The sequence below is a fragment of the Panicum hallii genome, chromosome 8 (genome assembly GCF_002211085.1).
Source record: "Panicum hallii strain FIL2 chromosome 8, PHallii_v3.1, whole genome shotgun sequence".
Classification (NCBI taxonomy): Eukaryota; Viridiplantae; Streptophyta; class Magnoliopsida; order Poales; family Poaceae; genus Panicum; species Panicum hallii.
In genome coordinates this window covers 5,762,008-5,772,140 of record NC_038049.1, presented here as the reverse complement: position 1 = coordinate 5,772,140, position 10,133 = coordinate 5,762,008, and the positions used below count along the sequence as shown (strand labels likewise).

At 46.2% G+C, this 10,133-nt stretch overlaps 1 protein-coding gene across 1 annotated transcript; it reads right to left on the bottom strand.

Moving 5' to 3' along the window:
* Positions 1-1,965: 1,965 nt before the first annotated feature.
* Positions 1,966-8,746, bottom strand: LOC112903065. The gene is made up of 3 exons (XM_025972273.1): positions 8,217-8,746; positions 7,714-7,963; positions 1,966-2,662 (listed from the first exon to the last, which is right to left on the bottom strand). Exons 1-3 carry the CDS (start codon positions 8,378-8,380, stop codon positions 2,165-2,167), a joined length of 912 nt encoding a protein of 303 aa, XP_025828058.1. The 5' UTR covers positions 8,381-8,746; the 3' UTR covers positions 1,966-2,164.
* Positions 8,747-10,133: the final 1,387 nt, after the last annotated feature.

Below are 10,133 nucleotides of genomic sequence, written 5' to 3'. Positions count from 1 at the left end.
CTGAAACCTATTCGAAATATAACTACCCTAAAAAATATATCTAAAAACTACTGCAATTATAAAAACTATTTAAAATATAACTACCCTAAGAAATATATCTAAAACCACTGCAATTATAAAAACTATTCAAAATATAACTACCCTAAGAAATATTTCTAAAAGCTATTCAAAATACCGAAACCTATCGAAATATAACTACCCTAAAAAATATATCTAAAAACCACTGCAATTATAAAAACTATTCAAAATATAACTACCCTAAGAAATATTTCTAAAAGCTATTCAAAATACCGAAACCTATTCGAAATATAACTACCCTAAAAAATATATCTAAAAACTACTGCAATTATAAAAACTATTCAAAATATAACTACCCTAAGAAATATTTCTAAAAGCTATTCAAAATACCGAAACCTATTCGAAATATAACTACCCTAAAAAATATATCTAAAAACTACTGCAATTATAAAAACTATTTAAAATATAACTAGCCTAAGAAATATATCTACCAACTATTAAAATACTCAAAACTATTTAAAATAGAACTATCCTAACAAATATTTCTAAAAACTATTGAAAATACTTAATTCTACGTATAACTACCCTAACAAATATTCGTAAAAATAATTAATAATTATACGATTATAATACCTCCAAACCGACGTGTGGACAGGGCTTCGCCGCTTCGCTCCTCTCTTCCTCTCCTCTCCTCCTTTTCTTTTTTCTGATTTTTGATGAATTTTATGAGAATTAGGGGGTGGGTGGGGGCTTAAATAGTGGGGGGGGGGACATCCCGCCCGTTGGGAGGGCGGGACGTGGGCCTCCCGCCCGTTGGGGGGGCGGGATGCCCCCAACGGGCGGGAGGCCCACGTCCCGCCCTCCCAACGGGCGGGAGGCCCCTCGGAGGACATCCCGCCCGTTGGAAGGGCGGGATGTCGCCTGACTTTTCGCAAAAAGGCCCCTGCGAAGAGGATTTCCTCCCCCCGCCGACCCCCCGCCCGTTGGATGGGCGGGATGCCTCATCCCGCCCTTTCATTGGGCGGGAGGTACCCATTTTTCGAAATTTCCCAAACCGGCACCCTTTTTTTGAATTTAAATTTCTTTTTAACCCTTTTTTAAAAAAAATTCGCCATTCTTCATCACTTCGTAAGCCCTCTTTCAATTGGATTGGCTGTCGAAGAGCCTACTCGTTTGGCCCATCGACCTCTTGGTCTATGCGCACAGCAGCTTCATAAAAACCGCCAAAATGACCCTAAAAACACCCGCCAAAATGAATATGATACAGGTACTAACCCGAAGACCTATGTAGCTTTCGCAACTCTTTTCTTGCATAACTTCTAGAATTTGAGATCCGAACTATAGTATATGGATCATGAGCTCCCTGTTGTACTGTTGAAACATAGTTGATCAACCGTTTTGTGCGCGCTGCAATCAAATTGAAGACAAGGAACACCTCTTCCTTCGGTGCCCTGACGCCACCAGGATCTGGAGATGCCTTGGCTGGGTTTTTATGCCTCACTTAGAGTCTGTAGCTGCAATCTGGTCTACCTCGAAGTTCCAAGATCGTTACACCCTGAATAAAGTCTTGGTCCACTGTTGCTATTGCTATCTTCTGGAACATTTGGAAAGCAAGGAACTCGTTTGTCTTGAGACAAGAACACCACTCCACCGTGCAAGGCATCCGGGTGATTGCACCTGATATCCAGCTTTGGTCCCGAAGGACCCGTGATGAAAATGTAGTAGCAATCTTTTGATGGGAGAATTACATAGGCAGTTTACCTTGATTAGCCTAGCTGCTTCCTCCCTCTCTACCTCTCTTCCCAAAACACTGTATGCAACAAACTTAGCATCAATAAAATGTTCAGACCGGCTCCTTGCCTGCCCTAGTTCCCATAAAAAAATGAGTCAGGTTGACTGCGAGCAAACTTTTTTCTGGCATGACAAAATCGATGCTACTTTACTCCGTATATATTGTATAAGAGCAGACAATTGAACTGCAGCTGGCTTTTACAACTCCGAAGCCGTTTGCAAACACGTGCGTACACACACAAACACACATTCTCACTCACATAGTATGACAGCACCTATATTAATGCTCATCAGCATCCCTGGACATGCACTCCGTACGTTCCTACCAAAAACCGTAGTATTTACTTCGGCGGCATCACATGTCGCCGGCGGCGGCGGCGGCGGCGGCGGCCACGGTGTCCTGCGCGATCCTCCTGAGCTTGGCGATGATCATGACGAGCTTGCTGTTGAGCCGGCCGACGAGGCAGCGCGGCAGCCACCCGGCGGCGGGGTCCAGCTGCACGACGTACGTGACGACGCAGGAGGCGCCGCCAGCGCCGCAGGAGTCGTCGGCGCCCTCGAGCCTCTCGAGGACCCAGCCGGACTGCAGCAGCAGGCCCCGGCCGACGACGGGGTTGCTGCCGCCGCCCTTGGCCGCCGCCGGGGGCAGCAGGCCCGCGGCGATCTCCTTGGGCAGCGACGCCACGGCGACGACGAGCGTGCCGTCGTCCATGGCCTGGCGGCGCTGGTAGACGACGAGGTCCCGGCGCCGGCGCGCGGAGGAGGCGTCGCCGAACTTGAGGTGGATGATGCTCAGGTCGTCGCCCAGCTCCCTGATGTACGAGGCCTCCACCAGCTGGTCCGACTCCCACTGCTGCACTTGTGACGAACAAAAACAATCAAAATGAGGCCTCCGATTCCAGTGTAAATTTGGTTGCTAAATAAAGTAGCCACTTTCGAAACAAGAGAAACTTTTTCCTACTGGAATTCGATCAAACCGTTTCCTATAAAATAATTTCGATGAAATTCCAAATAAAGCTCATGTAAGTTTCTCATAGCTGAGCTTAATCAAGGAAGGAAGAAGTATCAAGGAACCACATTGGGCTGGGCTCATAAGGGCAAGTGCTATGGCGAGCCGACTGCCGTCATTTTGGGTTAAAATAAGCTAAATCGTCCGACGTGGTCCCAGAAGACAAGACAGAGAGCGTTGTCGTCGTCGTCTCGTTCGACTACGGCAGGAGCGCATGCTCCAAGAGGAGTCGACGACTTCTCACGCCCGTTGTACAGCTCGCTGCCGGTCGGTGACGGCTGCGGGGATCCGATGCGTGCGGCGCGCGTGGGGGATTTCCCTTTGCGTGGCAAATCCTCGCGCCATTTTCCTCCCCCAAAATCCTCCTCCAAGAGCCATTGAAATACCCCCAAAATACCAAGAAATCCAACCCTATCTACAAGCGGCGGCGGGCACAATGCGGAAGGAAGAGAAGCAGGCGGCGGCGGCGGCGCGGGAGCTGCTCAAGACGGATGCATTGCGGGAGCGGAAAGCTGTTGCGGCGCAGTCCAGGAAGGGGTCAGCGGCGTCGTCGGCGAGGAAAACGGCGGTGGCGCAGAAGGGGAAGGCCACGGGGGAGTTGCGGCGACGCTGGAGCAGGTGAGTTCCGGCCGCACCGCCCATGTGCCGGAGCAGAACGGAGCGAGTGGATATGGCGCAGCTACTCCCTTCACCGATGGAAGCTGCTTCTTCGACGGCGCCGGCAGCTTATTCGGCGGTAGCCCGATGTGTCAACCATGGATGCTACCTTCGGATCCTGCAACATGGTACTGATTCGTCCCCAATTTTCCTCAGTGTTGCTCTCAATTTTTGTCACTATTGCTCATGATAAGTTTTGCATGATAATCTTGACAATGCAGTAAGTTTTGCATGAACCAGCATTAGGTAACAATCAAATAGAATGACAGAAACAAATTTGATAAGTTAGAGTATCTGCCATAGTAAGTCTGAAGAAATAAATTGGATATGCTTGTGCTGATAGGGTTTTGCTGATTAGAATGGATTGCACTAGACAATATTCTTAGATAATGTAAACCTTTGCAGGGACCAAAATCCAACACCTCCTGGAGGCTTCACAAACTTTATGCAGACCTGGAGCCTGAAGATCTGGCGATGATGCTGAACCGGAAGAAATTGATCCAGCAGAGGTATATACACTCGATGACTTCCTTGCCGAGGATGAAAAACTAGAAGCTTTCCGAAGGAAGATTGGCGATAAATTGAAGGCCAATATTGAAGGAGCATCTTCTGAACCACCCCGTCGTCGTCAGCATCAAAGTGGACCACGGAGGTACATACCTAGGCCTCGAGAAGCTGGTCATGATGATCTTGTTGCCAACTATTTCTCTGCAAATCCTATATATACCGACGAGCAGTTTCGTAGGAGGTTTCTGATAAATAAGCCTCTATGTCTACGAATAGTTAGAACTCTCGGTGATTTCTCTCCTTTTTTTTACTCGAAGAGTGGATGCAACCGGTCATTTCTACGAATAGTTAGAACTCTCGGTGATTGGTCTCCTTTTTTACTCGAAGAGTGGATGCAACTGGTCGAGATGGCCACTCACCTCTTCAAAAGTGTACTGCAGCCATTCGAATGCTAGGATATGGCACACCGGCTGATGCACTTGATGAGGTACTAAAGGTTGCGGCCAGCATATATTTGGAGTGCTTAGGAAAATTTGCCGAAGGGGTAATTGAATGTTTTGGTGGCGAGTACCTCCATCCTACGAGAAGTGATGAACTAGAGAAAATTCTACAACAGAATGAGTCCCATGGATTCCCAGGCATGATCGGAAGTATTGATTGTATGCATTGGGCGTGAAAGAATTGCCCAAAAGGTTGGGCAGATATGTTTACTCGTGGAGACATAAAAACTCCTACAATAATCCTTGAAGCGGTAGCATCACGTGATCTTCGTATATGGCATGCTTTTTTCGGTACAGCTGGGGCCTATAGTGACACGGGGTAATATCTCGTTGAATTATAATGTAAATGGAACCCAATATTACATGGGGTACTATCTCGTGATGGAATATATCCGGAGTGGGCAGCTTTTGTGAAGATAATATCTAAACCTCAAACAGAGAAACACAAATTATATGCACCATGTCAAGAAGGGACAAGGAAGGATGTGAAGATAATATCTAAACCTCAAACAGAGAAACACAAATTATATGCACCATGTCAAGAAGGGACAAGGAAGGATGTCGAGTGTGCATTTGGCGTGTTGCAATCCTGTTTTGATATTGTTAATCATCCTGCACGGTTATGGAATCGGGATGATGTTGTTAATATAATGCGAGCTTGCGTTATCCTCCATAATATGATAGTCGAAGATGAGAAGGAGTTGGTTAGAACTCCATTAGATTTGAATGAGAATCCGAGTGCAACCATTGTTCTACCACCGGAAGTGAGTAAAATGATAATCCTAACCCATGCTTTGCCCAAGTGCTTAATAGAAACTCGGCAATCCGGGATCGTTCTACACATAGACAACTCAGGAATAATTTGGTTGAGCATATATGGCACGTTATGGGCAAACAGAAAATTAGAGCTTCATGTTGTTAATCAAAGTATTACTTTTTATCATATCATGTATTTCTAAGAACCTTCTCATATGAGGATATATTATATATATGCTTCTCTAAGAGACTCATGCAAATTATTTAATATATCATACGTTCTCTCATGTAAGCACCAAAATGGCTACAAAGATCAAATTATTTACTAGATCACCATGATTTACTTGTTAAAGGATGAATTAAATATCTTGCAGACAGCCAAATAGACAGCACTTGTCTAAACTGTTGTACAAGCTGTCTATTTAGTTGTCTATGTGTGTGATAAAAAAAAAACAGCAGCTGTGTTGTACTTACGCTAAGCTTCACTGGCCCATGAGTTGTCGACCCATCATACTGGCCCATTGCCGGCACTTCTCTAACCTGCTATTTTTCTTGGAAGATCGACGAGGTTTGACTAGGCCTGGGTTTGACTCCATCTCCGTGCGCAAAGATAACGGGAGGTTTGAGACTGACGTTCCAAACCTTTGCAAGCTGTGGTGATCTGGCAGCTAATCATCGTAGGACAAGGACTAACAATACCACAGCGCATGGATTAGGTACGGCCCCAAAGTGGTAAAGAGGCTGGAATGCCAGATCGGGGCCATCCCCAGCCTGGCTGGTGGTCAGTACATACGTGGCTGCGGCCATCACACTCGTGGCAACAAGGACTCCCTGTTTGCTTCAAGTAGCTAGGGATCACAAAGGCTAGAAATTTATGTAGCTAAAAGCCTAAAACAAATAGGGAGTGTCTGGTGGTGTCGCTGCCCCCACCCGACCAACCTAAGTGTTTGAGGAATGTTGAGTTTAACGTATCTTAGTTGTATTTTCTTTAATTTCTCTTTTTTATCCAGTTACGACGTTCTAGAGATATAATCTTATAATTTTTCTGCTATATCAATATAAACACATCGTCCGTTAAAAAAACAAACAGGGTCTTAATCTAACACGGGGTTTGATTGCGTTAGGTTTGTGTTAGGGGGTGGGTGCAAGTGCAACGCAACGCGTACGCATGTGGCCCAACGTGCGGGCACATGCGTGCAGGGGCTCACCAACCCATGCTCCTGCCTGCCTGATCACTCCATGTGTTGAGACTGAGGATCGAAGAGAACCCCTGCTTGTGGCCACTGTTTCTTTGACATTTCTTTGGCCACAGTGAGTGACTAGTAGCTAGCACCACCAGAGGGACACGTGTCAGATGCCCAACAGGCCACATGCAACTTACTAATGTGCCCCGCATGGTGACCGAGGCCGCTGAGCAGCGGCGGAGCGTGAGCTAGCTAAGAAATAAAAAGTATTTGCATATGTACATGCATGCACGAAAGTTGACAAGAAAGAAACTTTCACTGGAAGAGGGCTAGGATCCGGCTTGGCCTCCACTGTGTTCTTGGTAGCATTATAGCCTTAGTTATAGGTACGAAGCAGCTGGATTTTCACTACCACAAGGCTTGTCTCGCGAACCAAATAGTTTTACCTTGCTGTAAATAATAAATAGCGCTGCTGCACGGTTAATTCTAAGACGGTCGCGGTACATGGAGTCATGGACACGGTGCTACCTAGCTCCCTTTTCATTCATCACTACTACCCAAAAAAAAAAGGCTTTGAGAATCACGGATTCACGTCGCAGCTAGCGTGGCACGAGGGCGGTGCGTTTTAGTTTGCTCCGGCCAGTCACGGGCCGTTTGCTTTACCGCCCATCTACGACCAGACAGAGACTTTCATCCACCGTCACCGCCAGCTTTTACCACCGAAACGCTAGCTCTCGCATTATTTTTTCTTTCCTTTCTTTTTTCCTTTTTTTTTTTTGGCTGAGCATGCAGTTGACCCTAAAATCTATAATGCCTATAATTCTAGCGTCGCTATTAACAGTACTTTTTTTTTATAATGTTGTTAACTGTACTTGCGTTGCCATTAGCGAAAGGCGGTTTTGATTGTAGCCAAATCACATCCACCACATTTATAAAGTGCTAGTACTTGAGACTGACAAAACTCAACCTATAGCTTGTCGCTTTTTGTTAAGGCGGAACTGATTACGCCAGCTGTTTGCGGCAGGCGAAAACCCTTTATCGTAACCACCTCGATCTTCAACCATTTGACCCGGATTAAAGAAGCCACTACGTACCAGTGGTTTGCGAGAGAGAGAGAGAGAGAGAGAAAACCTTATCAAACAGCAAGTAACTTTGCTATTTTGCCTTGGATTCCATATATTGGTGATTATTCTTAGATTAACCCAAGACTATACTTAACAAGATTATTACCAGCTGACACGAAACAATGCATGGTATGGCGGACGACCGAGAATATATAATCGTATAGTACCTTGGCGGCGTCGACGGCGTTGGCGACGGCCATGAACTGCTCCGGCGAGACGTCCTGCAGCAGCCACCGGCTCCGGAACACGTGCGCCGGCCCCGCCCGCCGCTTCGATATCTCCACGCCGTTCTGGTACACCAGCACCTTCCACCCGTCGTCGCCGCCGCGCCCGGAGTCCGACGCCGCCAGCAGCTCCTGTATGCAGCTCTCGCTCGCGTAGCTCACGTAACGACGCAGCGAGTCCTCGCTTATAGACCTTCATCATCAATTCGTTGTTCCGTCAGCAACAGATTGCAAGCTTCATTCTGAACACTACGGTCCTATCAATTGACTAATGATTTCTTCCTCCTGCTGCTAGTCAGCAATCTAGGAGAGATTGACCACATCATTCTACTACTTTATACTACTACATACTATGTTTGTTTGTAGGCAATGATAGAACCAAACAGACCTATACATGTTGGGTAACTAGAAAGAAAAAGAAAAGAAAAGTTGGTCACAGTAGGTACCATGATCTGGAGCAGACAGGTGCTGAAGGGGAGGTCAGGGAGCCGCCGCTGCTCATGCTGGCTCTGCTCTCCGGGCTCCGGAAGCCGCCGCCGCCGCCTTCTTCCTCCTGCGCCTGCGACGCCGACACGCCGACGACCGAATGCGACGGGAATATGGAACACATCAACACAGAAACTAACCAGTTTCTCACTGAGATGCTGATAGAGACTTTGAGGGAAGAAATGGGGGATCGGAGCTGGCTTTATAGGTGAAAGGTGCGCGTTGGACGGAGCCGCAGGGTGTGAGCCTTTATAGGAACGGAGACTTGAGAGGTGGGTTTAAGGAGGAGAGGAGGAGGGGAGAGCTGCGGAGGTAGGGGGTGGATGGAATGGAGGTGGAGCCAGATGCAGTGATTGGGGCACATGGAGAGTGGCAGGGGCGGTGGTGCAGTGAAGCTAGCGCGGCAGGCACCACCACCATGGCCGGTAAATGGGTGGGGAAGGGGAATGGTGGGGTACCTGCCATGGTGACCAAGCAATTGTTTTGTGGAAGGATCACATGGAGGCTGTGGGTTGTGTTTTTGTTTTGCCGTGCATATTATATGGAGGGCTTGTCAGTCAGTGATGAAGGGAAATTCTGTTCAGACTCATAACGGTCCTCAACGAATTGGAGGCATTATTATTGCCTTTTGTTAGATGGAGAATAAAAGAGTGCCAGGAAGGAAATGAGGGCAAAAGAGTCCAAGGTGGGATAAAATTTCTTCTTCTTTTTTCCATTGGAGGAAGAGAGGCAGTATAGGGATTGCATCTGGCGCCAAAATAAAAATGAATTGCATCTTCAGGTTGGCATAAGAGTTGGGTGTGGTAAACGCTGAAATTTCCCCATTGTTTGTGTACCCAGGAGATTAGGTTTGCTATTGTGTTTGCTTGAAGAATTATTGTTGCGTGTGCAATAATAAATCTCTTTAGCCAAAAGAATGAAGTTTTTAAGCACCTCTGTACTGAAGGTTGTTTTGTAGGTTTCAGTGGTTGAGTGCTGTAACAAAATTACTCTAGACCATATGCAGTGTTTAAGCAACCTTTTTGTACAGAAGTTGTTTGTAAGTTTTCAGTGGGTGAGTGCTGTAACCGTAGTGCAAATGCCAAAGAAAAAGGATTCTTTGCCTTTGGTGATCATAAAGAGATGAAGCAGAGGGAAGGTTTCAGCACATGGCATGTTGGCATGATCTTGGCAACCCTACTCTGCAAAGGAAAGAATTGAGCTTTCATTAGGTGACCAAATTATGTTTGATGACGCAAAAAAAAAAGTGATGGAAAGGAAGGGGTTAAATGATGGCTTTTGGGGCACTTGTCCTTCTTCCTGTGGGGTTTAGGGCATAATGGCTTCTCATTGCGCATACATGTGTGCCAACGAGGCTCCAAGCGGAGTAATCATGCCACGTCAGAAGAAGCAGGACCAATACGACCTTTTTCGATGAAGAATCGCTCGTATAGTTCAAGGTACTGAACAGGTAGCAGTAGGCAGGCACCCAACCCCATGCATGAAAGTGAGATGCTTTGGCCGAAAGTTCAAAATGATGTTTCCTACAAGCCTCTTTAAGAAGGGTGAGATTGGATAAGCTTTTATGCTAGTGTTTTATTTTAACAAGAAACAGGGATCAAGATAATTCTTGCTAAAAAATAAACACACGCATTCGACCCGGTCAATTACAACTCAGAACTTGGGTGGATCAAGGTTAAATCTACTTTAGTGAGGAGACAAAGATATTCTGCCAATTTGATTGATCAAATAAGACAGTTTTTTTTAGATAAAGGAAGCTTTATTGATCTTCAAGAGCATTACATCGATGTGACACAAAAATATAGTAAAGCCTTATAAATTGGAAAATGTCAAAATGCGTATAAAAAGAAGCATAACCTTGCTCCTTTGCCACGGAC